The sequence below is a fragment of the Vulpes lagopus genome, chromosome 4, assembly GCF_018345385.1.
Source record: "Vulpes lagopus strain Blue_001 chromosome 4, ASM1834538v1, whole genome shotgun sequence".
Classification (NCBI taxonomy): Eukaryota; Metazoa; Chordata; class Mammalia; order Carnivora; family Canidae; genus Vulpes; species Vulpes lagopus.
In genome coordinates, this window is record NC_054827.1 from 60,287,148 (window position 1) to 60,314,983 (window position 27,836).

General features: G+C 47.5%; 1 protein-coding gene across 2 annotated transcripts in view; it reads left to right on the forward strand.

The window, feature by feature from the left end:
- The window catches only part of EPB41L4A (erythrocyte membrane protein band 4.1 like 4A), a 177,794-nt gene that overhangs the window by 54,607 nt on the left and 95,351 nt on the right, over positions 1–27,836 (forward strand). Inside the window, exons 2-3 of one of the 2 annotated variants that reach the window (XM_041753859.1) lie at positions 17,394–17,498; positions 26,650–26,701. In XM_041753859.1, the coding sequence (XP_041609793.1) occupies positions 17,394–17,498; positions 26,650–26,701 (157 nt within the window). The remainder of the gene's footprint in view (positions 1–17,393; positions 17,499–26,649; positions 26,702–27,836) is intronic. The other variant, XM_041753860.1, reaches the window with a different exon arrangement.

Sequence of the window (27,836 nt, forward strand, 5' to 3'; positions counted from 1 at the left end):
GCGGGCGCGGGGCCAGGACCCCTCCGCGGACGAATGGGGAGTTCCGGGGCGTGCACGGCTGCAGCCGTTGGTGAGTGATTGTTCCCTTTGTGCTTTCAGAAATTTGAGGTGAAAAGAAATTCCTAAAATTATCTCTGGACGACGGCACGGCCAGTGGCACCCGAGGCGAGGGTGGCCGTTGCCTTTCCTACGAACCAGGAGGGCCTGCTTGACGACAGGGCTCCGCTGAGCGGCAGGGTGTGGTGGCCACGTGGAGGCCCGCTGTCATCTTGGGGACTCGGGGGGATCCCTCCCGGGTGCGGGGTGAGGCGTGCCCTCAGGAGGGCCAGATCCCGGAGGGGCTTGCCGGTAGAGGTGCGCGGGGAGGTTCCCCGAGGCCTGGGTGCAGCTGCATGCTGCCCTCAGTTTGGGCGTCCGCTTGGAGGGGCCCTGAGGGGCTCAGCAGCTTGCCTGAGGTCACAGGGGTGTCAGGAGCAGAGCGACCTGAACCCTGGTCCCCGGCGCCTCTCCAGCTGCCTCTGGACACCACCCCGTGCTGCTCTCCTGCCGCCAGAGGCCTCCCTGCCCCCGCTTCTTTTCTTGTTCTAGATGTTCAAGAAATTGAAAAATCTGAAATTTCGAAATTTGAGGTCACCAAAGCAAAACATGCTGTTGTACTAAGTAAAAATGACAACAAAAACACCCAGAAGGGGCACCTGGGTGGCTCAGCGGCTAAGCATCTGCCTTTAGCTCAGGGCGTCACCCCAGGGTCCTGGGATCAAGTCCCACATCGGGCTCCCTGCATGGAGCCTGCTTCTCCCTCTGCCTGTGTCTTGGCCTCTCTCTCGGGGTCTCTCATGAATAAATAAATAAATTTTTTTAAAGCCAGAAAACCAGAGATGCATAAAGAAAAAAGTTCATAATTCCTCATGAGCCATTTAAGTCACTAGTTTGCTTTTGTGAAATTTAAGTGAAATTCCTTCTAGGCATCGGGTCCACTCAGCACGTGTATCCAACACTTCTTATCCTCTTGTCGCCCAGTTTGTCACCTGGTGGATGACCTTCCCGTACTCAGGAGCTCTGCTGTTGAAGGCCCTGCGGGCGGGGCCAGGCGCTTTCCGGGAGCACTGCCACTGCTCCTCCACCGCCCGTTACCCCGCTGTTCCTCACGTCTCATCATCCGTCCCTCTGTTTGCCTACGTGGTCTCGTGTCTCTACCCCTCTCCTCACGAGCCCGGAGGTCCTCGCCTTTCCGTCCTGCTTGCGGTTCCTTTCTCACCTGATCTTCCCAGAGCAGCAATCATCAAACATCCTAGATCAACATTTACAGGTTAAAATAGTATTTCCTCACCTTGGATTTTACTGAGACAGGTCGGAATTTTTTTCTTTTTTTCTTGATCGTTTTTTGTTTCGTTTTGCTTTTTCCCTGTAGCTGTTTTAATGAACATTGCAATGACAAACTGTAAGTTCCTGGGCATGTTAACTTCATCCTGTTACATCTGCTTCCCCCCTTTGTTTTCCGTGTCGCGAGCTCTCCATTTAGGTGGAGCACGTTTCCCAAGATTTCCTGGGGTCGGGCCTATTGGTTTGGTAATCTCGTAGCCCCCGGATGCTCAGAAAACGGTCTCTGTCTTCCAGGACAGGCGAAGAGCGCGGTGGTCGGGCTTTTTCTGTCCGTAGAGCCTGTTTGACTGTCCTAGGCTATGGCGTTGCCCACAGGGTGTCTGGTGCTAATCTGATTTTTCTTCGTCCGTCCTCTGTTCAACTTGCTGGAATGACTATAATCTGCAGGATCTCCGCTGGCTCTGCCGAGACTGCAGGATGACGTGTAGGCAAGGCCAAGCCACCTCGACTGTTTGCTGCAGCAATAATGACCTTGCACGCTTCAGACGAGGGAGGACAGAGATGGGGAATGGATAGGGTTTATTAGGGTTCGGTGACAGGTGGTTCAGCGCAAGGACATGGAACCAGACAAGATGTTGGGTGAGGTGACCTAAGCCTGGTAGGCTGAGGAAGGAGTGTTGACTCAAATGAAGAGCAGTTGAGCTGTTTATCAGATGGACGGGGTTTTGGAAAGTTCTGGAAACAAACAGTAAGATTTTGGGAAACTTCCACCTTCCTGGGTTGGAGTTTGTTGAAATGGTGAATCACGGTAACGCACGCACCAGGGTATGTGGTTGCAGGTGAATTTCCTTCTCAGCTTCAGGAGTTCACAAGCCTGGGCACGTGCCTTTTGTTGCCTTGTTAGTGTTGTCTGAGCTTGCTTGGGAGCCCTCGGCCCTTCTTTCAGCTCAGGGAGGTTTCTTTTGTTTTGATCTCCGCCTCTCTCCCTTCTAATTATTTCTTCTCCATCCGTTACTGTTTCTTCCCCGGGAATACCTGTTTTCTGCGTGTCCTGTCTTCCAATTATGTCTTCCATGTCTCACACTCTTGCTTGCAATGTTGGATCTTTGAGGACACTGAAGGTTTTTTTGTTTGTTTGTTTGTGTGTTTGTTTGTTTTGACACTGAAGGTTCTTAGTGATGGCCGTGCCTTTTCCATTTTGTCCATTGGAACTTTAATTTTTGAAAAAGATTTTTATTTATTCGTTTGAGAGAGAGTGAGAGCCAGAGAGAGCACAAGCTGCGGGAGATTCCTGAGCGCGGTGCCTGACATGGGGCTCAGATCCCAGGGCCCTGGATCATGGCCTGAGCCTGAGGCAGCTGCTCGACCAACTGAGCCACCCAGGGGCCCTGAAATTTTGATTTTAGAAGTCATGTTACTTGGTCTTAGGAAGCCTTTTTGTGTGTGTGTGTTTTAAAGATTTTATTTATTTATTCATGAGAGACACAGAAAGAGAGGGAGAAGCAGGCTCCCTGCAGGAAGCCCGATGCGGGACTTGATCCCAGGACCCCGGGGTCACGCCCTGGGCCAAAGGGAGACGCTCAACCTCTGAGCCGCCCGGGCACCCCTATAATGAAAATACTAACAAAGCCTCACTTGATCTTCTAAACTCGAAATTACCTCCAAATTAATTTCATCAAAAATCACGTAATTTTAAAGTCGGGAAGCTGAGTGTTTATGTTATAGCCATACCTTGGGCTGCTTTACCTGGCGAAAGAAAAAAAGATAATTTTTATTTTGTGTCAGTTGAAAACCCCTTGGCGCTGGAACTTCAGCAAATTTTTAGCAACTTGCTATGCTGTTATTTTAATAGTTGGTGTTATATTTCGAGAAGCTCTTTTTATTTTGAGAAACAGCTACCCCCCACCCCGCCCCGCCAAGCAGTGCTGTATCTGTGGTGCGTTCGAGCCGTAGAAGTGCTCCCCAAAGCTGTAACTTGAAGCAGAAGTCCGAGCGGGCAACCCTGGAAGGGCTGAAGGTCACCCCGGAGGCTGTACTGCTAATTCAGGGCCGAGCCTGGGCTGGATGCTGTGGATTGCCAGTATCGTCATTTTTTTTTTACAAAACAAAGTAGTGATTTAGGCCGTTATTGTAGACTGAGGTTCCCTAAGAGCATCCTCTGCTTTTCTTTTATTCCTGTGGCTCAACGGGTTGTGGACCCGAGGGTTCCTGGGGGGTATCCCCTCTCTGAGGTGCCAGGGGGGCGCCGGGCTCTTGCAGGGAAGGCGGGACAGGAAGCGGGGCAGGGACCGCCCTGGGCTTGGGTCCCCAGGCTCTGCGCCTCCGCCCGGGGTTCCCCGCATCCCCAGCCCGCCTTGCCCGGCACCAGGTGGCCTATTGCCCCCCGCCCCTGCGGTGCCAGTGCCCTGCGGGACACACCTCAGCTTGCTCGAGGCCCCGAGGCCCGGCAGAGGCCAGGGGACCCTGATCTTGGGCGTGAAGGACCTGTGACAAGGAAGAGCAGGGACGGTCGGGAACACGGGAGCGGCTCCAGCGAGGCATTCGGGGTCACCCCGGGACCTCGCCCCTTGAAAGCCCCACAGCGACCCAAGAAGAGACCGAGGGCCGAGCAGACGGGAGGAAGCCGCTGTGGGACCGAGGAGCTTTGGGGGTGGACAGGCCGGGAACTTTGGGGTCCCCGGATGGCAGAGGGAGAGACCTTCTCTTGAACCATTTATTCAGAAATAATCGTGAACTGAAAGAAGCGTTGCGGGCAGAGCGCAGGCCATGGCCCCTGTTCCCCGCCGGTGGGTCGGCACTTCACCGTAGGGACGGCCTCTCTCTGCTACTTCTTGATTTGTGTATCTGTGAACATGTTCGTATATTAGAATCACCCCGGGGGTGTGATCCTGCCCTTCCCTTCCTTTGTCGCTCACCTTCCCAAGGTTTGACTGGAGTCCCCCCAAGTTAGCTCCTGTGTTCTTTTGAAAGGTTCCCCTCATTCTTGGAGAACTCTTTTCCCCTTTTCTGTACAAAAAAATTATTTTGGGCTCTTGACCTTCCTGTCTCAGCCTCATATTCATCTGTTTTCTAAGGAGGGGGCAGGTAATGGTGTCTGGAAACCAACGGTGTGGGCGCTGCGGTCCTCGGCACCGAGGTGCCTCTGCTCCCGGGCCCTTGGCGGGCGGCCCTACAAGGGAGTGTGCGTGTGTGCAGAGACCTGTATTGCCCGTATCATGTGTGGTGTACGGGAGTTTTTATTTCCCAGCACTTTACTCTTAAAATTCCATTTTTCACAAATGGAAGCGTTTTTGTATTATATGGGTGGATATTGTGCAAGATAAAAAAAAATTCCTCTTCCCAATCCTGCAAAAAATTCTAGCAAAATGAGGACTTGATGATGATAATGTATTGAGACGCTACAGGAGTCTGGGAACGTGGGCTCTGTCTTATCCAACGGGAGCCCCACTCGGGAGGAAGAAACATCAGTAACAAATGGGAATTCCTAGTTAAGGAAACCAAATATTTATTATGTTCACAATGGAGACTCCTAAGAGTCCCAGATAACAGGCTAGTGCCGTGATCCGCGGGGACAGGCTTTGAGGTCTGCCCGGGATGGAGGTGCCAGGGGGGCTCCAGTGCAGGGAGGTTGGGCACGCAGGGCTCCCTAACCAGGAGCTGTTGCAGCTTTCCCATCTAACCCTTGTGTTGCCTAAGGTGTGTGCGGCGACAGACAAGAAGTAATGAAGCGTGTTGGGGGCAAGCTCTGCCTAATCTTCACGGAAGTCTGTGTTTCCAGGCTGAGAACTGAGTCTGACCATTGTCTGGGTGTCTGTGGTTGTTCAGGTGCATGACAAACTGCCCAAACTCAAGCGGCTTGACAGGACACCCACTGTATTATGTATTATGCAAAGCACGTAGGTCCAGACATGGAGCAGGGCTCAGCTGCATGAGGTTTCTCCATGTGGTGCTGCCTGGGGACACTTGTTGGTATTGATGGTGCAGCTGTGCTGTTTGGGATGTCTTGGCAGGACACTGGAGGGTGGGCCCAGCTGAGCCCCATTCCTTCTTAGTCTCAGGTTTTCTCCGGATGGTCTCTTGAGCTGGGTGGTTTGGCTTCTTTCATGTCGCTCGAGGGTTCCAAGACACCATCAAGGAAGCAGACAGTTGTTTTAAAAGCTACCTTGGAACTGGCTTAGCAGTGCTCGGACGACCGCCGTATCGGGGGAAGCGGCCATAGGCGAGGCCAGAATCAAGGAGGAGAATTAGACCCACCTCTTGATGGGAAGAGAGTCAACAAGTTGGCCGCGGTCTTCACTGCCCCATGCCTGGGAAAAAAAAGGAGTTTGAAACAAACAAACAAAAAACTAAACTGAGTTTGAGGTGTGCAGATTTTTAAGACCTAAACCTTCTGGGGGCACCTGGGTGGCTCAGTCAGCTAAGCATCTGCTGTCAGCTTAAGTCATGACCTCGGGGTCCTGGGATGGAGCCCAGTGTCGGGCCCTCCGTTCACCAAGGGGTCGGCTCCCTCCCCCCCATGCTTGCGCTCTCTCTCAAAGAGATATATAAAATATTAAGAAAAATCCAGCAAAACCTAAAGATTCTAACCAAAATAGGATATCGATTGTTTTTAGTTGTTTATAATTGTTAATAATATATAGTACAGAGGTGCTTGGGTGATTGGCTGCTCAGTTGGTTAAGCATCCGACTCCTGATCTCAGCTCAGGTCTCCATCTCAAGGTCATGGGTTCAAGCCCTATACTGGGCTCCAAGCTGGGTGTGGAGCCTACTTAAAATAATAATAATAATAAAAAATATAGTACATTTAAAATTTTGGAATCAGCTTTTCATCATTCAAATTAAAGTTTAAATATTATATCTTAAGGGGTTATATATTTCTAAACATAGATCTTTGGCTTAACACGTGTCCTGCTCTATAAGGTTCAAGAGGTTAAAGATGATCGCTTAAACGTCCTAAAGTTGTTAATGATTTCACAAGGATTTCTTTTTTTTTTTTTTTTTAAGGATTTATTTATTCATGAGAGAGAGGGAGGGAGAGGCAGAGACACAGGCAGAGGGAGAAGCAGGCTCCATGCAGGGAGCCCGACGCGGGACTCGATCCCGGATCTCCAGGATCAGGCCCTGGGCCGAAGGCGGCGCTAAACCGCTGGGCCACCGGGGCTGCCCTCATAAGGATTTCAGTTTGAAAATATATAACCCATTTTTCCTTTTTGTTACAGAAAAAACAAGTCTTAGGTTGTGAAATGTCTTATATTGCCCGAGGTTTCACTGCTTATCTTACTCTGATCCGTAATGAATAGAATGGATTGATAGAGTTTCTGTTCACTTTCTGGGTCTCTCATTACCTATGAGATTTTTTTAGCTCAAAGGTTAAATTTCAAATCAGATTTAAAGAAGAATTGCAAAGAGTAAGAGAGTTCCTGAATACCCTTCACTCAGTATCCCTTGATGTTGACATTTATATAGTCATGTTGTATTTATTAAAACCAGGAAATAATACGGTCAATTCACTGTACATAATACCAGTAAGTAAACCATAGATTATTTTTTGGATTTCAAGTTTTTCCACTGATGTTCTCTTTTCCGTCCAGAATCTAATTCAGAATACCATAGTGCATTTAGAAAGATTAATTTTTGAGATTCATAACATTCATGAATTGAAGACCCTTAGAAGACGTTCGAGCCATACAGGAGAAATATAAAATTTTGAGTTGTGTTATAGGCATATCTATTTCTTGGACTTAATTGTTTAATGCAAATTGGATGAAACTAAGAAGTCTGCTTTATATTAGTTTTGAAAATAGCTCCCTAGTCTGGAAATTCTGATTTTTGTCGGCAGAGAATGCTGCTTTCTATTATTTGGTCTCTGAGCTTCCTTGTGGATGGCTTGTTTTTCTTCTTTTGGTTGTGTTTTGTTACTAACAAGATTTTTGTGAACCGTTGACAAGATCTGTAAGAGGCAGAGGTAGTAGATGTTTGTTCGAGGACAGTGAGTGGCATCGGTTCTATTCCTAGAACTTCAGGTAGCTAGCCCTTGACCTGTGGGCAGCTCTCTCACCTCGTGGGCCCCAGTATCCTCCTCTATAAAATGAGGAAGGTTCACGTGTCTCCCCAAATACATGAGAATCAAGGAGAATCTATTTTGCAGTACGTGTCATCAAGAATGCACCCTCGTTGGGATAGGAGAACAGTTCTCGGGCTTTTTCTGTCTCAGGATTTCCTCATGTGCCTTAGAATTACGACCAAGGCTTTTGGTGGCTGTCAGTTAAGTGTCTGACTCCTGATTTTGGCTCAGGTTGTGCTCTTGGGTTGTGGGATCGAGACCTGATTCTGGCTCTGTGCATAGTGGGGTGTCTGCTTGAGATTATTTCCTTCTCCCTCTCCTTGTGCATGCATTCTTGTCCTGTCTCTCTCTCAAATAAATCTTAAAAAAATAAAAAATAAAAAATAAAAAGAATTCCTGAGGACCTTACAGAACTTTTGGCTGTGAGGGTACCAGAAGTTAAAACTGAGAAATTAAAAAAAACAACAACTAAACTAATTCATTTTATAGATTCCCATTACATGCCAATATAAATATTTTTATAAAGATAGTTGTATTTCCCAAAATAATACAATTTCCGATAAGGAGAGGGACATTATTCTTACATTTTTTGCAAATTTCTTTAGGACTCAGTTAATAGAAAATGGCTGATGGGCACATCTGCCTCGTGCATTGTGTGTCGTGAGCTCGTACGCCACGCAGCCTCTGGAAAACTCTATGCTTGGGTGAGAGAGAAATGATAAGTAACTGAGGGGAGTTCAGTTTCAGCCCTGCTCCTGGAGCACGGCCCGGAGCCCGGCCGAGGCGCCGGTGGTGGAAGCCAGGGAGCCGGGCCTTGGCTCTGCTCTGTGGGCTGGGCCCTGCCTTCCCCAGGTAGCCCCGCGCCGGGGCTGGCGGTGTGGGGGGCCAGCTTGGGTGCCGAAGCGCCTTCCCCTGCGGCCCGTCTGTAAAATGGGGATAAACACGCCGCGTTCACTGAGCCCTCCAGGGGTGGACGAGGTGACACCAGGACATGCCGGCCGGTGCGGCCACCCTCCCGCCTCTGCTGCGCTTGAGGACGAGGGGGGGAGTGGGAGAGGGGCTGGCAGTGGGGCGGGCGCTGGGCCAGAGCGGCCAGGCTCCTGCTGAGGATGCTGCCCCCGCCAGCTCACCCCCCCCCCCCCCCCCCGTGGGGTCTCGGGCCGGAGCAGGAGGCGACAGGGCCCGGGCTCCATGGGCTGTGCTTCCGGGGAGGGAGGCCGTCCAGAGAGGCGGCGAGGGGAGGACGGAGGCCTCAGGCAGCCGGGGGTGGGGAGGGGGCACATGCAGCCCTGCCCCAGGCCGCGGGCTCCCCGGTGCACAGGGCCCTAGGCCGTGGGCCGCCCCAGAGCGGTGAGCGCCGCCGACAAACTTGGATGTGTGGAAAACAGACGTAGCACCTTAAGGAACAGACATTTTACTTTTTTTTTTCAAAAAAGATTTTATTCTTTTATTTATCCATGAGCGACACACAGAGAGAGGCAGGGACACAGACCGAGGGAGAAGCAGGCCCCACGCAGGGGGCCCAACACAGGACTCGATCCGGGGACCCCGGGGTCATGCCCTGGGCTGAAGGCAGGCGCCCCACTGCAGAGCCGTCCGGGCGTCTCTAAACATTTTACTTTTAAATGACTAAAAGGGATTTTTCCTTCTAGATTCGTCACTTACAGGGTAAAGGTGACTCTTAGTCAAAACCCGTCAGATGGGGGTTAACAGTCTTTGGTCTGAGAAGCAGGTATAGCGGTGCCTGAGGGTCTCTCCCCCATGCTCCCACTTTACCTTATCCTAACAGGCCTGAACTGGAAAAAAAAAAAAAAAAAAAAAAAGCTAAGAACAGTAACTTGGTTTATGTTTTCCCGCAGAACCTGGAACATGTTATGTTAAAAACACTAAATAAGAATATAGTGCATTTCTAAAGGCGTAACATTAAAGAATTTTTTAAAGGGTTCATTTCTCCTTTGTGAATGAGCAAACTGCCTGAAATGCAGTAGTTATCGTTCTGTGCAGCTGGTAAAAACCTGCCCTTCTGGTTTGTAATGTCATGTTAATCTGCAAAGGTGTTATTACTCATTGGAAGAATTCTTTGTTCTGGCTGAAAGCCTCACTCATGGTATTTTCCAAGGAAACATGTCCTGTTTGGGAGTCTTTCTCAAGATTTTAAGCCTCTGGTAGCTCTGTTCTTTCCAGGATGCTGCTGGTGTGTCAGTAATAAAAGTAATCTGTCTCTATTTGCTGAGATTTAAGTGGCATCTAACCCACAATCCAGAAATATGTCACAGGCATTTACTCTCATTTGAAAACTAAGTTAATATCTTGTAAGAGTAAGTGAATTTTTTCCCGAATGGAGTTGGAAAAAGCCAGGTCCATCTTTTCTTCATTTTCTTCGTTCTCTGCCTCCTATCCAATCTCTTTCGACTTCCTTATGATAGAAAAACAAAAAACCTATCATATTTATTTTATTGCATAAAGAAAAATATATATTTCTGTATAAGATTTCTATATAAAAGTGTAAACAGGGCCCCTTTATTTTGCCATCGCTTATAAATTTCAAATCTAAGACTTCCTTCTTACACTGCCTTTGGAGTCCATTGAGTTTGTTGGAATTACACGACACTGAAACAAATGTTTGACTAAAAGTAAACCGTGCAGCTTTGACTTAGCTGAGCAACGAGGTCAGGATAAGTGAATCCATCCATCTCTTGCCTTCGTAGGTGTGACTGGTCAGGAAGATAGCAGTCTTCATGACGGACAGGACCGAGGTGGAGTCACAGGCCACCACGTCCCCAGCCCTTCCCGGCCCTCTTCTTGGTTGTTGGCTCCGACTGGTCATTCAAAGAATTTTTAGGGAGTTCTTACCATGCGTAAGTTCTTGAACTGCGTGGAAAGGGAGTGTGTCCTCAGCCCCTGCTTTCAAAATGTCTAAATATTATTAGGAAAGTGAAGAGAAGCATGCAGTAGCTTTAATAAAGGCAGAGAATAGTTTAAGCCTCAGAGGCAGGCAAGCATGAGAGGTTGGGTGGAGGGAGAGGCCCAAGGTGGAGGAGATAAAGAGGGGCTTCGTGGGGGTGGTGACATCTGAACTGGATCTTGAAGGATTCAGCGGGGTTTTGAGGACGCCAGGGCAGGAGAGAGATTCCAGGCAAGCCGCTTCCTTTCTTGATAGCTGTGTTGCCGCTCAGCTCATTCTCTCGAGTCTTGCTTGGCGAGCTCCATCACGTGCCTGAGCCCATGCTGTGAATTTATTCATCTTTGTGGAAGTCCCCCGACCCATTGCGGAGTGCTGTGATCGCAGTTTTATCTTACTTTGTAGCATCTTGATGAGTTTCTTATTTCGGTAGAGACTTCTAGAAATGATCAGGAAAAAAAAAAACTGATGGTGCTAAACACGATCCCGTTCTTGGCTTCTTTTTCTTTTTCTTTTTGCCAAGTACTCAAAGAGGTGTAAAGTGAAGAAAAAAATTTCCTTAAACTTAAAATGAAACTAACCCATCTGACATAGGAGTGAAGCCCCATGGCTCAGTGTTTTAGGGACTTTGGGGATGTGTAGCCTCCACAAGGGTACATGTTGGTCTCTACTGATTGGGGCTACCTGCCCAGAGAGCTCGGGAAGAAGTCAGGTCAAAAAGGCTGAAAGTAGCTTTTTTGGGGTGGATGGAAAGTGTGAATTATTCATCTATCACCATAGGGCAGCCCTGGTGGCTATCAGTTTAGCGCTGCCTTCAGCCCAGGGCGTGATCCTGGAGACCCCGGATCCAGTCCCATGTCGGGCTCCCTGCATGGAGCCTGCTTCTCCCTTGGCCTGTGTCTGTGTCTCTCTCTCTCTGTCTCTCATTAATAAATAAATAAAATCTAAAAAAAAAAAACAAAAAAACCAACATTGACGCTCAACACCGCATCCCCGGTCAGCTCTGTACCTTTTCCCTCCTTAACGCCTCACACTACATCAGCCGAGTCTGTGGAACAGCTACCTCTGTGAACAAAAGCAGGTAATGACTAGTTCCCACTTGGCATCCTTTTTCTTTTAAAGCCTATTTTAATGCAAGTAGAATGCAATCAAATGTGTGAAAAAGCTTGATAACCAAGTCCTCCTTTGTCCCACTTCCTAGGAGTTTCTTAGTTACTGCATAGCCCCAGGACTTCCCCAAGGTTCCACTGGTTGAGGACCTACTTCCCTCACTGGCGTGCTTTGTATCACCTTCTGGGCGCATCGTGTTCTCGGGCGTTCCTTAGCGCGCTGCTCCCATTGCCGGGGCCTAAGCGCTTGCTGGTATGGGACGGGTGCTCAATCCGTATCTCCTGGCCCTTTCATCGCATCATGGGTGGTGGTGTCCTTTTCTAGAGATAAGTCCTGCAGTTGGCCCGCTCCCTGCCCAGTGTTCTAGCTCTTGCTTTGGCCCCCACGTCTGTTCTCTGTTAACTTCTCTGTTCAAGGATGGTTTCTTCTGAACCGGAAGGCCATCAGTCTCAGCTGCAAAATACAGGCCACAGGCAACCTCTGCGAAGAATCTACGGGAAGAGTACAATTACCCATAAGAGCAGGAGACATAAATAATGGAATACAAATTGGGGCCAGGGTGATTGGCAGTGGCCAGTTAGGGCAGGACTGGGAGAAATGGGAGCTGGTGACATGGACCCCCTAGGCCGGCGCCCCATCGGCTGCTGGCGCTCATGGCTAGACCCACGTCATGTCACAGTACGGGAGGTGGTCTTCACGTGCACATGTGCTGGAGGCGGTGACCGAAGTGTAGTATTTCTGAGGTCCACCCGCCTCTGCCCCAGGTTCGTGTGTCGCTGCACAACATACAGGGGGGATCAGGAGATAGTGGCGTTTCTTCATAGGTCAGCTCTGGACTCGTTGTGTGGCCCTACATGCTTCCCTGGGGGTTCTCCGTAGAGGACAACGAGGGGCTAAGGGGTGACTGTCGTAAAGAAGTTTCAGCACCAGATTCTGCACAAACAAAACTGTTAGAGAGGATTGACAGACTATGTTCTGATATTTTTGGAGGGATGGTTTTGGCAAATGGTGATTCCTTCTGTGCACAAAACTTCTGCTATTTCCGTGTACTTCCCAAACTGCTAAGCTGGTTTTCCAAGCTTTCTTTGGTATGTGTAGACTATTATTTATGCTTTATAAACAGATTTATATGTATGAAGAAACGAACATTTTTGTGGGATTATAGGCATAATGTGTTTTTCATGAAGATGGCCTTGATTTATGTATTTATATATATGCACACACACATAATTTTTTTTCTAAAAACTCTGCCCCATTTCAATGCTGAAATTTCAAGGCAATTCATTCCTCTTCTGTGCATGAAGCCCTTTTCCCCCTGCTTGGGTTAGAGGAATTCAGTGGAGTTGTGCTGCTCTACTTGCTCTAGTTACTCTATTTGTTCCTGTCTGCGTCTGGATAGGAGGACAGATCTGGAGGAGAGATTAGACGGAGATGGAACTCTAGCTCGTATGTCAGCCTTCCAGAAATATTTTGGAAGATAGGCACGCATTTTCCACAACAGCCTGGAAGATAAAAAAGGCAGATCTCAGTCAGCCAGAAGTGGTTTAAAAAAAAAATTCCCAGGGACACCTGGGTGGCTCAGAGGTTGAGCATCTGCCTGCAGCCCAGGGTGTGATCCTGGGGCCCTGGGATCGAGGCCCACATCAGGCTCCCTGCATGGAGCCTGCTTCTCCCTCTGCCTGTGTCTTTGCCGCTCTCTCTCTCTCTCTCTCTGTCACTCATGGATAAATAAAATCTTAAAAATAAATTCCTGAGGCAAAAGGCAAATAGGAAACAATTGTAGGTGAAGACTGGAGCCCAAAATATGGGCAGGAGGATCACAGGAGGGAGGTGGCGATGGATGAAGGGTGGCTCCATGCTTACCGATTGGGGCTGTATTGGCAGGAGGAGGAGACCCAAGCGACCATCAGGGTGGCCCATGGAGGCTGTGAGATAACCAGGGTCTTCGCAGTGAACTCCTCCCGTGGCTACTTAGCGTCAACTGCTACTGTTGGCAACCAGGGGATCTGCCTGTTGCACTTCCATTCCTACGAGAAACTGTTAGTCTTCATGATATTTTTAGTATACCATTGGACCCAGTTTTCTGTATTCTTAGGATTTTTACTGAGGACCCTGGCATGGCTCTTAGGTCCAAATATACACAATCAGTGCTCCTGTGGGGCAAGGGAAGAGAAGCTGGTGGACTGCCTGGCTGCTTCCCTTTATTTAGTACCTCAAGAATGCTGGGAAACCTGGCTTAGGAATCAGTCGTCACTACTGTCTATCCCACTTGATTTCATCTCCACATGCCTCTGCCGATGGACACCCTACCAGTGGGAACCAGTGTCGGGAATTGCATTCTCAAGTCTTTTCCTCTGTCTTTGCATCAGTTGCTCAGAAATCAGAGTCCTTGGCTGAAACCAGGTCATGTGCTGTGGCTCAGCTGCTGCAAGTTGTGGAATGGAGTCTGTTTCTTGCATCTACCAAGACTCACATGATTAGGCTTCTTTCCAAATAGGGAACAGGTTTGATATTACATAACTAGAACAAAAGAATTAAACTGGAAAATTCTTTATGAAGAATATTTGACATTAGAAATTCTTTTAGGGCAGCCTGGGTGGCTCAGCGGTTTAGCCCAGAGCCTGATCCTGGAGACCCGGGATCGAGTCCCACGTCAGGCTCCCTGTGTGGAGCCTGCTTCTCCCTTGGCCTGTGTCTCTGCCTCTCTCTCTCTGTGTCTCTCATGAACAAATAAAATCTTAAAAAAATTATTTTAATGTAACTCATAGATATTACAAGATTTATTGTCTTTCCAGATTCCCATAAATGACTTGATAAAATTATCAACCATTCTTAATTAAAAATCAAAACAGAATAAAACAAAACAAAAACAAAACCCTAGAAAGTAGGAATAAAAGGAACCTCCTATTTGATAAAGAGTATATACAAGGGATACATAGCAGCCAGTATACTTAATGATGAAATTTTAGAAGCAGTTGCATTAAAGTCAGGAAGAAGATTGGGATTATTGTTCTCACAACTACCAGTCATCCCAGTCATCCTATTGAGGCCCCAGCTAATGCAGTAAGAAAAAGGAAGAAATATGGAGGAGGAATTTGGAAAAGAAAGAACTAGAACAACTTACTATTTGTAGAAAATGTGGTTATCTAAAAAGATTCCACAGACAAATTCTTCTCACCGATACAAGTTTAGGATGATGGCTATGAAATAGACCAATATGGAATAATTAGCTGTTAATATATTGGAAATCGGAAAGTGTGACAACAATAAAACTATAAAATAGCTAAGAATAAACTTTTATTAGTTTTCTGTTGCTGCATAACAAATTTCTACAAATTGGTAGCTGAAATCTACCCCCATTTGTTATCTCACCATTCTGTAGGTCAGAAATCCAGGTTAGCGTGGCTGGGTGTTCTGTGCTTAATTTCAGAAGGCTAAAATCAAGGTGTTGGTTGAGTGCTTGTTTGAAGGCTCTGGGGAAGAACCATAAAAGACCCCAAATAGCCAAAGCAATCTTGAAAAAGCAGGGCAAAGCTGGAGCATTACGACTCTGGACCTCAAGTTATATTATAGAGCTGGAGTAATAAAAGCAGTATGGTACTGGCACATAGACACATAGATCAGTGGAACAGGATAGAAAACCCAGAAAAAACCTACAATTATATGGCCAATTAATATTTGATAAAGTAGGAAAGAATATCCAATGGAAAAAAGACAGTCTCTTCAACAAATGGTACTGGGAAAACAGGACAGCCACATGCAGAAGAATGAAACTGGATGACTTTCTTACACCACACATAAAAATAATTTAAAAATGGATTAAAGACCTAAATCTGAGACCTTAAACACAGGCAGTAACCTCTGATGGGGGGAATAAGTGATGGGGATGAAGGAGGGCACCTGTTGTGATGAGCACCCAGTGTTGCAAGCGTTGGATCACTGTATTATGCACCTGAAACTAATATAACACTGTATGTTAATTATACTGGAATTTAAATAAAAACTTAAGAAAATAGCGACCTGGTTCTAAACTTCTAATAGAGAAATTGTCTAAGAATTTGCAAAGACAGTTTTAGGAAAGAAAGGTGGATACCAACAAAACTACATTTTTTTAAATTTTTATAGATTTATTTTTTATTGGTGTTCAATTTGCCGACATATAGAATAATACCCAGGGCTCATCCCATCAAGTGCCTACCTCAGTGCCCGTCACCCAGTCACCCCCACCCCCGCCCACCTCCCCTTCCACCACTACTACATTATAACCGAATCATTCAAATCTTGGAGGATTGGTTCAGGAATAATCCATGGGGTAGAGTAAGGGCTAATTTAGTAGATGATGAAGTTTTTATCACATCAAAAGAGAAATGATGACCTTTTCAGTAAAATGTCTATCCATTTGGAAACAAAGTTAGGTCCTTATCTCAGCACGAAAATAATTTACAGATAGAATGAAGAGCTAACGACACCAAATGAAGTCACACAAGGGTGCCTGGGTGACTCAGTCGGTTAAGCTCAGGTCTGGATCTCAGGGTGGTGAGACCGAGCCCCGCCTCTGGCTCTGCACTGGGCATGGGGCCTGCTTGGGATTCTCTCCCCTTCTCCCTCTGCCCCTCCCACTTGCTCTCTTTCTAAAATAAATAAATAAATCTTAAAAAAATAAAACCAGTACAGGTATCATAAGTGCTTAGGAGAGTTTGTCATAGACGCCAAGTTAGAGACTGCCTGGCCAAGGGCTCAGAGATGCAGCTGGTTGGAAAGTGGGTGGTGGGGCACTCGGATGGGTATCAGGAAAGTGCACGTCAGAAGTCACCCTCTCCCCTCTTCCTCGTTCACTCAGCTAGGAAGTGTCGCTCGACCCGGTCTGGGCAAAGGTGGGCAAATGGACCTTTGTGGCACACGTCGTAATGGCCTTCTTGGCAGCGCCCGCTGTAACCTGGAGTGTGGCACCCTCAGAGTGCTGTCCCATCCAGTCGTGGACCTGGCTCGTCACGGGAGGACATGAGCACAGAGACAGGTCCCGTGCGTGGCACTGCTGCTTCAGGGGCGCGCGTCCCAAACCAGAGGTCCGTCGTGGCGGGGCCTCTGTGAATTGTCTGGTGTAGTGTGAGGAAGACCCCGATGAGGTTTCACCACGGGGACTGAGCAGAGAACACAAACACCTCTGGGATTTGTCACCAGCATCTGCTTCCATCACCTCTTAGCCATGTTATGATGAGGCCTTTAGTCCAGACATTGCCCTTACGTCTCAAATCAATTTTCTAGAAGCAGTGCCGGGCCGGGTACTCTCCGGGGGTGAGCAAGTGCATGTTGGTGACTCCCTGTGGAAAGCCTGCTTCGCAGACACCACGTGTGATTTCTCGGGCCTTCTCTCCCTCCAGTTGTACCTGTGCGACCCCTAGTCCCCCGGCCAGGTAATATGCTGTCACTGGGAGTTAACCTATTGGCTCTCAGCCAGCAGCCGGGGGATGTTCCCTTTGTATCCGTGCTTATGTGCAGGAGATAAAGTAGGATTTCTTCACCAGGGCTTCTCAGGACATTAACTTCGGCCACTTTTTATCTACGGGTTAAAAATAAAAGCCGTAGCTATTGTTATTTTAATTCTGCGTCTCTGCTGTGTTAGTTGTGAGAGTAACAGCAGTAGGTGAAAACTGGTCTTTAAATCGAAAGAACTGTGGTATTTTAACCACAGTGAGTGGGTTTTAAGGAATCCATCAGATGCTCTTCACATAAGAGATTGTCTTTATTAAGAGAAATTTGTCCTGAAGATAATTTACAATCTCCTAAGAAAAAAGGCTTATGTTAATTAAAAACCCACTGCAATTTAAAAATCATTTTTCAAGGGAATTTCTTTAATACACTTTATGTGAAACCCTACTTTGCTTTGTAATCGAGGCGGAACCGAAGGAACTGCGGGTGCAGCTAATAGAGGACAGGCTGGTAGGGACTGCGGCCCACCTCGTTGGAGAAACTAAGACTGGATTATTTTTGCAGAAGTCAACGAAAGGCTCCGTTGTCCTCGACCACGTGTTCCGTCACGTAAACCTGGTAGAGATCGACTACTTTGGGCTGCGTTACTGCGACAGAAGCCATCAGACAGTGAGTACCGCGCCTCCCTCCGAGGCCACGTGGCTAAACATTTCAGCCTCTCTTGCGCCTTCCCCGACGTGCTTTTAGGCACATCGTTTCTTCGTAACTGGAAATGGCTTCGGGAACTTTGAACATGTTTTTCCTTACTGTCGCTTTTTGCGTTTTTTTTCCTCTTTTGCCAAAAGTGTAGAGTCAGGTGTGCGCTCCTCTTTGCAGAACACGTCCCAGGTCTTCCTGTCTGCACCCCTGTCAGAGAGGACGTTCCCTCTATGCTGTTAGGAGAACCGAATGAGCCACTGAGACAAGTCGGGAGGCAAGTGGCTGGTCTCGCGGAGCCGCAGTTACTGCTCACCTGCCTTTTGGAAAATAAATGGTTAAAGAGATAAAACACAGTGTACAAAGGTGCTTATCTAAGATTTAGAAGCTGAATGAGTAACTATAAAATAAATAAGTAGCAGTTTCCGCTCATGGGCTTGAAGGAGTAAGGGTAATAAAGGAAACCAAAGCTTTGGTGTTCGATGTTGATCGTGAGGATATAGCCTCTTCCTAGCTGCTTGGATGGCAGAGTTGCTAAGATGCTCACGATCTTGGCTGGTGGACGCTGTGTGGTGTCAGGCTGAACAGCTACTTCTTCAGTAATGAGCAGGGGACAAAGACTTTGGAGGTGACAGTTTGGGGTATGAAAGGACATTCACCGGTACCTTTAGTTCAGCGTAAGGATGGTCTTACCCTCCAACACAGTCTTACTATGCAGAGCACTTCCACGCCCACCTTAGAGACCCCGTTTGACTTCTACTTTGTGTGTTACTCAACGCCTGTTGGGGTCAAGATTTCCTCTTCCTACTTCATCAGTTCTCCGGGTCTCCATGGGGTCATGCAGGGTCTGTTCAGCGAGGCACCTGATGGTCTGGGTGGGGTCTTTGTGCCCTGTCACAGGAATGTGCTAGGGTGAGAAGAGACGCTCTTGACGGTGGTAACTTGTGGTTTTCCCTGAGCCACTTTCATAATCCGTTTTGTTTCACAGAGGATTTCACAAAGCAGGAATAAAAAGTGGGGTGTGTGTTGGTTGGCTTTCCATAGGAAGGAGAGGCTTTCTAAAAGCAAACGGCCATTAAGGCACACTTCAAGGGAAGGGAAATGGGCATCTTCAGGAGCGCCCAGACTTGTGTCCTGCACAGGCCGTAGGTCAGGGACTGTGACTCTCTACTCAAAGGTTGAGTTGAAGGCTATAGAAGCTGTCTTGCATTTCGTTCATAGTTTTGAAAGAACATTTTTCCTAGTAGAGAAAACTACTGTTTCCTGATCTTATCTAGTATGTCAGACTTCGCTGGAAAGATTGACTATCTTGCTAAAATTATGTACACCTTATCTCTCTCTCTCTCTTTTTTAAACTTTGCAAAGGAAGAAAAATATATATGAAAAGCCAGAGAAAGAATTTCGATTGAGCCACCCAGGCGCCCTGCCAGAGAATTCGAACAATGGACTGTATCATTGCAAAAAGAATTAGCAATTGGTATTGATTCACAGTTTTCTAGGGCTTATATTAAAACCAAATTTTTTTTCTCCTCTTACCTTTATTCCTGAGGGTTGGCATTTGTGATATGGTTGCAATGCAGGTTTTAGAAGAAATTACAGTTAGAAGGAGAAAGCTCTTGTCATGTTTTTTGGATACTGTAAGAGCATCAGGTGTGCAAATCACATAAAACTATTCTTTGCCTCCTGAGTTTAGTTCTTTCTAGTGAACGAAGACAAAATAGAGGTGATTTGTAGACATTCCCTAGTCTTTTCATGTTCAAATGTATTGTCATAAATGTATATATAAATATACTTAATATATACTTATTTTTAATATATATTATTGTTATATATATATATATATATATATATATATATATATATATATATATATATATAACTGTAAGAAGCTGTAAGGAGGTCATGAAAACTTGCCCCTCTCCCAGGTAATCATCTCGTCAAAGCGTACTGGAGGGCTGATCGTGTACCAGGGTAAGAAAGGTGGTTCCGTTACTGATTTGCTTCTCTTGGGCATTGAGGCAGAACTAAGGATTTCCTTCAAGGAAAAGGCCAATGAAGGCCCTTCATTCCAGAAGAGCAACCACCCAAGGCACAGCTTTGTTTCTAGGGACGTTGTCAATGAACCCAAATCCTATTTCTCTACCTTTTCTCTGTGTTAGTAGGAGCAGGCCCACATAGCTCTCCGTTACTTACGGCAAATGTTTAAAGAATAACCCTGTGTTAGAATGGCTCAGGATGCAGTGAAAAATTTTTGTCTTTAAAAATAACGATTTCCATGAATATGCCTGAATTACAATCCATTAGATTGGATTTTGTGTATTGGTTTGCTCCTTTTCTGCATCAAAAAGTTTACTTTTAAAGCTTTGTAACCATCTTTAAAATAAGATCTATGTGGAAAAGACTTTGAGGCCCTAAGAGAGACATCTTAGGTCAACTCTTGAGGCAGATAAAGAGAAGGAGAAGAGCTAGGGGTAAAAGGAAGAGAGATACCAACAGGAAGCCCCAGGTTCCTGTTCCCCTTCTCCCTGGCAGTGGATTATGCCTTGAGGCCAAACTGTGTCTAGGTGTGAGCGGAGGGCGTGTCCCTGGGACACATGGACCTCCCAGGAGCTGGGAACTTGTTTGTCCTGGAGGAGCAGGGTAGCCAAGAGGCTGGATCTAGATGTGTCATCACCACCACCACCCATCACCATCCTCGTCGTGATGCACCAGAAACTGTGGAACATTTTCATATGCTGTCATTACGTGCTCAAAACAACTGTGCAAACTAAATATTATCACCCTTCCGTCAGCAATGAAGAAACGGAAGCTAAAAAGGTTAAGCCACTTCCCCGAGGTCAGATAGCCAGCAAGTGTTAGGACCGGAATTCAGACCTGAGTCGTCATGTCCCCGGCACCTTCAGCCACTATTGTATCCTGACTTGGATGCAGGATGGAAAGGTCCTACAGACTTAAGGTACTAAGGGCTTCCCTCTGTACGCAATTTGCATAAGATTTGTTGAGAGGAGTTAGATGCTATTTTCCAACAAGCTGACTTCTCAGATTGACCTGGGCAAGAGAGTTTATTTAGGCCTCGTATTTATGCCTTCATGTAGTTGCTCAGTAGCAATGCAAAGAATGCCTGATATGTGCAGGTCCGATGCTAGAGCCTTCTCTGTTTTTCACATAGTCTCCGGAATTCAGGGGAAGGGGAGTTTGCTGTTTGGAATATTAAATGAAACATACAGGTTTTCTTAGTTGGTTTCATAAAACCAAGTCCTGGGAAATTCATGCAACAAATGCATAGGATTCAGGTGTCACCTATGTGTGCAGAGTAACAGCGAGGCAAAAATAAGCCTGGGTAGGGAGAAGCTCTCCATGGAGAAAGCTGACTTGGTTGGTGTGGGGCACGCTGGGCACCATGGTTTCTTCACTTCGTAGGTTGGGTCTGTGAAAGACCCTCTAGGAAGTGAAGACATGCTTCTTGAGACTGAATCAACACCGTGCTGCCTGTGTTACTTTAGGCTTATTGTATCAGACAGGCCCTTAAAGAGTCACAGTGGGGTTCACGCACCGTGGTTCCTTTCCCTAAAGACAAACGGAGAGCACTTAGCGGCCGCATCGCCTGCTTTCTGCTCCGCTTTGGCCTGTGTCGTCCTGGTTCTGTCTTGATCCACACTGGTCTGTGCAGGGGATGTAGCTCTTTGTTCTTTGTTTTGTTTTGTTTTTGGTTTTTTTTCAATCGGGGCCTTGGTTCATCAGAACAGAAAATTCCCAGCCTGATTTAAGGTAGATGAGAGGGATTATATGAACACATGTAAGAGTCAAAGAGTCCCTGACTCCTTGAAGGAGCCTGCCACTTACTAGCTGTAAATATTTACAATTTCCTCAAGTACCGACCCTGGATGTGGAACAGCAGAGCTCCCGGAGTACCTGCTGCCAGCTTCACGGCTCGCTCGGCAGAAGCACCATCTCGTTCTCGGCCTGAGGCCTGAAGCTCCGCAGCTCACCGCGGTGTGGTTTGGCCTCGATGGGTCCGCAGCCTTTTCTTGGCTTAGCCTCCCAGTCCCCAGCACCTGTGAACGTCACCATACACAGCAGAAGGGACTTTGCAGGTGTGCCTCAGGGTCTTGTGCAGGGAGATCACCCGAAGTCATTGGCGTAGGATCACTGTAACGAGAAGTCTCCTTCTACAAGACGGAGGGAGCATCACAGTGGAGGCAGAGGGCAAGGCCGTATGATTACTGGAAGGGCGCCTTGATCCAGAGGGTGCACGCAGCTCCTAGTGGCCAGAAAAGCAAGGAAGCAGGTCCTGCCCTGGAGCTCCCAGAAGAAACGCAGCCCCGTGGCTGAGCTGGGCTGCTGTAACAAATCACCTGAGACTGGGTGCCATGAACACGGTATATGGATTTCTCTTAGTTTGGAGGCTGGAAAAATGAGATTAGGGTGCCAGTGTGCTTGGGTGAGGGCCCTCTCCCAGGTTGTAGACAGTCTAATTCTCCTTGTGACTTCACGTGGCAAAGAAGAGCACTTGGTCGCTCCCTGACCTCAGACTCTACTCTCCTGACCTAATTCTCTCCCAAGGGCCCCACCTTCAAATTCTAGCATATTAGGTATTTGGATTAGGATTTCAGCATATGGATTTGGTGGGGAAGGGCACCAACATTCCAGTCCGTTGCACCCAATGAGACCATTTTGGACTTTTGACCCTTGAGAATTGTAAGATGGTAAATTTGTGTTGTTTTAGGCCAAGTTTATGGTAATTTGTTACAACTGCAAAAAGAGACTCATACGCACGGGTACAGTGGGAAGCATTTTATTTTTGTTTGCTCAGTGGAAATACAAGGGCTTTCTTGTTTGGATTCATCGATTCGGCAGAAACCCGAAAGAGGGTTATTTTGCCTCGATGATAATAGTATACACCCTCCCGCAGGCACTCAGGAGTCGCCCATGTTTAGGGCTGTGCATGCATCCCCAGGTGTCTGTGAGCAGTATCCGTGGCTTTTCCAAGATGAGTTAGGTTCCTTACTCTGGGAGAGGGATGATGAGACCTATTCATGATGGGCAGCGAGTTGAAATTACAATGCAGACTGGGGAATTTGAAATGACTCGGAGGCTGGCAGACACTTGAGCCTCCCTTTGGGTGTTCCGAAGTTGCTATAAGTAGAACAGGTAAGTGCCTTTGGAGTCACAATACAAGTCTGAGTCCTGAATGTTCAAGTCACGTATTTTTTTTTTTTTCTGCATGTTGAGGAGAATAATGCCTCCTCTCCCTGCTAACTCTCAAGATGGTTACGGGACCAAATTACAGAAAACATGAAGGCTCTTTGTAGATTATAAGGTGTGGAATCTAGAGAAGGGCTTTCATGTCGAAGCTAGGCTGGAGGAAACTACTGCTGGTGGTACTTGTTTAGAAAGGTGGAGGATGGGGATCCCTGGGTGGCACAGCGGTTTAGAGCCTGCCTTTGGCCCAGGGAGCAATCCTGGAGACCCAGGATAGAGTCCCACTTCAGGTTCCCTGCATGGAGCCTGCTTCTCCCTCTGCCTGTGTCTCTGCCTCTTTCTTTCTATGTCTATCATAAATATATATATATATATTATATATATAATATATATATATATATATGGTGGAGGAGGGGAAAGGAGGAAACAGTCGGGAGGATAGAAGAGGCAAGATCAAATCTGCTCCGGACTCCTGAAGACCTCCGGAGGTTTCTGAAGATGCGCTGAATTGGTATGGAAGGCAGTAATGAGAAGTGCGATGTCCCAGAATTGCTTCTGGCTTCAAAATGAACAGTCGTCCTGTCTGACTTGGGGGCTCCTGTACAAATTGCTGTGTCAAGGGCAGAAGTTCGATATATAGAGCTTTTCTCAGGATATGGAATTCAGCTTGGCTTTGGGGACCAGCGTGTTGGATCTCCTGCCCCACGACTTCAGGGGTCAGGGGTCGGGGGCGGGGAAGCTTAGAGATGCACCGGCATGTGACTGTCCTCTTCCCCCCAGGGACCTCCTGTCTCCTTCATCGACACAATAGAAACAGCCAGCTGGTAGCTCCCCAGCTCCTTGGTCCTCTGCACACACCCACCCTTCCTTCCTGTCTCGCGATGCAAGAGCCCAGTGCCCCCGGCCTGGGTCTTACCACCTCTTTCCTGTATCTCTAGCTTCTCCCGCATTTCCCTCCTTGCGCTCAGGGTCTGGGCATGCTCAGGTCCCTCCCAGCTAAAGGACCCCTACCCCACTCCCATGCACTCATCCGTCTGCTGCCATATTGATCCCTCCGTGTCACACGTCACGTGTGACCACGAAGCATGGTCTCCACTTCCCAAAGCCTGTTCATTCCTAAACCTCTCAGGGTTCAGCGTCGGTAGCCATCCCGGCACTGGAACTGTCCTCAGGGGCTCTTGCCCTTAAGTGCAAGTGATACTTGGAGCACTTACCTTTCTTGACCTGCGGGTTCAATTGACCCTGATGAGTCCTTGAAAATCTCATTTTGCTCCCATGAGAGCAGTTCCCCTGTTTTCCCCTTTTCAGGTTTTCTTCTGCTTAGCCCTATCTAGTCTGGATGATGACTTTTCCTTTGCCTCGTCCTAAACACCATAATGGTTTTGTCAGTCATTTTTCCAACGCGCTAACTGGATACAGGCCGTGTAAGGTGTCTGCTTCTGGCACTATTTGTCCCTGAAATAATTCCATCAAAAATATGAAACCGTGTGCTTGTCTGTATCCTTCCCACTGCCCCCAAACACTCGGAGTGTTACTGAGCAGAGATGGCCCTTCTGCTGGGCGCTAGCAGGCAGGCCCCGCTGTGGGTAAAGGGTGTTCTTTCTTGAACCCTGATTTCACTGTATTTTGCAGTGTGAGGTTTCACTTTCTGACCTCATGTTCTGGCAAGTGTCTATAATGACTGATAAGATGTGTGAGTGATGATGTGAGTTCTCTGTGTTGGAAAGGACGACAGGAAGTCTGTCCTGCTGGATTATTACAGATTGAGACTTTGGTAGTCAGGACATGGAAACAGCTTGAGCATCTATCATTGGATGAATGGAGATGTGGGATTTTATATATATATATACACACACTCGTATGTCATGGATTGATTATAGATGTAACACACATACAGGATGGAATATCATGCAGTTGTAAAAATGGCATATTTCATAGGCTGCTTGTGACAACATGGATGGACCTTGAGTGCATTGAGCCTAGGGAAATAAGACAGAGGACGGCAAATACTGTATAATCTTACGTATACGTGGAGTCTGAAAAGCAGAGCGGCCCCCGGATGGCGTAGTTAAGCATCTAACTCTTGACTTTAGCGCAGGCCATGATCCTAGGGTGGGTAGGATGGAGACCTGCACCCAGCTTCACACTCAGTGCAGAGTCGGCTGCAGGATTCCCTCCCTCCGCCCCCTGCACGTGCACCTTCTCTCTCCAATCAATCATCAATCAATCAATCGATTGATTCTTTAAAAAAATAAAAATAAAAAAATAGAAGCAAACACCAGGCTCCTAGATGCAGAGAACAGACTGGTGGCTTCCAGGGCGTGTGGAGCGGAGGGGGTTAAGGTGGACAGAAAGTGAGACCTCCCAGTTATGAGGTCTGGGGATCAGTGCTCAGCATGGTGACCGCAGTGGATTCCGCTGTGTTGGTCCTTTGAGAGTTGCCGGGAGGGAGGCTCTTAGAAGTTCGTATCACGAGAAAAACAACTGTGAGGGGTGAAGGCTGTGACTTATTCTGACCTCAGACCATTACACTGTGTAGCTTAGACTGTGCTGGAGCCCCTGTCCGGGCGGAGCTCTCATTTCCCACTGTCAGGTATGCTGCACTCTCCCACCTCCTCCGTCAGCTCCATATCTCTATGCCTGTCGAGGGCTCAGGTGATCCCCCAGGTGCATCAAGGGCTCAGGTGATCCCCCAGGTGCATCTCCACCCCACACGTCTCAGAAAGCAGGAGCAGACTCTTTATCCAGACTGTCTGCAGTCATCTATACCCCACCCCCAGGGACGGCCGTACGGCATCGGGCGACCCTCCTGACTTTTCTGTGCCTCAGTATCCCCATTTATGAAGTGGTGACATTGATAGTAGCCACTTTAAGGGATAGTAGTCAGGCCTCCAGAAGCCTGCAGAAAACATGCAGACCGGGGCTATCAAGTGGTGGAAAGTATTGGCTCTAGAGTAAGAGTGTTCTTGCACATGTCTCAGGTGGGATCTGCGATGCGGCGTGTTCAGAACCGACATCACCAGCTCACCCTCACCCTCCAGACCTGTTTGTTTGATTTTTTTTAAGATTTTATTTATTTATTCATGAGAGACCCAGAGAGAGGCAGAGACACAGGCAGAGGGAGAAGCAGACTCCCTGTGGGGAGCCCAACGCAGGACTTGATCCCAGGACCCTGGGGTCACGCCCTGGGTCCAAGGCAACAAGCTCAACTGCTGATCCCCCCAGGCTTCCCTAGACCTGTTCTTACTTAAAAAACATCCTAAGGGTACTGATGTTCCAGATTTTTAAAAAAACTATGTGCTCTGTGATGTGATGAGCCCTGGGCGTTATATGCAGCTGATGAATTGTTGAAAACTGGAATGCTGGCTCATTGAATTTAAATAAAAAAACCCCTATGTGCTCGTGTTGAAAATTTTAGGTCGAGAATAAAAATTGTATTGATTTAGATACAGAGTCTGGGACGCCAACGCTTGGCTGCTGCGCTGAGCGCCTCTCCTTGGTGTCCTGCAGCCCCTTCCTGGTGCCCGTTGGTGCTGCCTGGAAGGGGTGGGACGGGGAGCGAGGAGGATGAGCGCATCCCAGGAGGAGCAACGGGTGCAGGGCCTTCGGGGTGGACGGGGGGCGGGGAGGCTTTGCAGGCAGCCTTCGCCAGCACCTGGGTGTTCCTGACCTGGGTCGCTAGGGGAGCGTCCTCGAGGGCCTGTGAGTGCTGTTCCCTCCTCTGCTCCTTGCTGAGCATCGACGTCTTGCTCTTGGTGTCCGAGCTGCAGCAAGCTCTCACCTGCATTTTTCCGTGCATGTGATAAGCCAAATATTTATTATTTCAATGTCGTTTAAAATAACACTTTGCAAGCATGCTTGAAGTAAAGGCTGTTGAAAAACAACTAATGCGTACAATTTTACCCTTTTTCCCCCCTCACAGTATTGGCTGGATCCTGCAAGAACCCTCGCTGAACACAAAGAACTGATCAACAGTAGGTATTTCGTGTTAATTTTGTTCAGGGGTGTTGGAGGTACTGTGGCGTCCTGGGGTGGCTGGGCGCGGGGCCCCGGGGATGAGCTCGGGCCCCAGGGTGGGGATGTGGGTGTCGTGGGCGCGGCCAGACTCCCCCTCTAACCCTGGGGACGTTTTGGATATTCATACTCCATTTTGCCCGCCTTTGACTTGCCAGGGATTTTAGAACTTTTTTTTGTCTTTATATTTTCACCTTAAAAAGAAAAAGGCAGAGAGGCATTGATTTGAAGAAAAGGGTCAACCACTGACCTTCCAAGAGCTGGAGCTCCTCAGGGTCGAGAGCGTGTTGTGTCTCGCATGCTCGGATGTGCCCTTGTGTCCCGAGGGCTTTCCATGGCTTCGGGGCCCCCTGTGTTTTTGGGGGCCTCGGGTCTTACCAGCAGGGATCTTCTGCAGTCGCTGGGTGCCACATTGAGGCCATATATTCTGTAACTACGGCCTCCGGGGCCCAGGTTTCTGTTCACAGGGATGCGCGCATGTGGGTCCCTGCGGGCCGGCCCTGGGTGTGCAGCGGAGTCATCTTTTTTTAAATTATCTTTTTATTTTTTATTTTTTTATAACTATTAATGAAATTTAATATTTAATCATATTTTAGTATTTCATTATATTAATTTCATCAAGGTCAGATACTTGAAGTGGTAAGCATCTAATTAATCAGCCTAAACATATCTGTGAGAAAGATGCAGGGTCTTGGGTTGAATTTGCTGGGTCAGCATGTGGAATTTGAGATCTAAATGTCATCTTTCCTAAAACACCCTTCGAAAAATTCAGTTGGTTATATTTAGAAAACAAAACAGGAAGCATCTTAGAATAGCAAAATCAAATCTATTGTGAATTACTGTAAATACAATACAAATGTGGTGCATACAAGATCGAAACACAAGAACTAATCAATAAAAGGGACAGGAATTTTAGCATACAAAAATAACTGGCAGTTTTTAGAATTTGGTAGTACTATTTTGTAATGAAACATGGATATTTATTCACATCTTATATTAGTTGCTAGAGCTGCCATAGCAGAGTACCGCACCCTGGTTGGTATAAGCAACAATCACTGTTTCCCACAGTTCTGGAGGCCAGAAGTCCAAGATGAA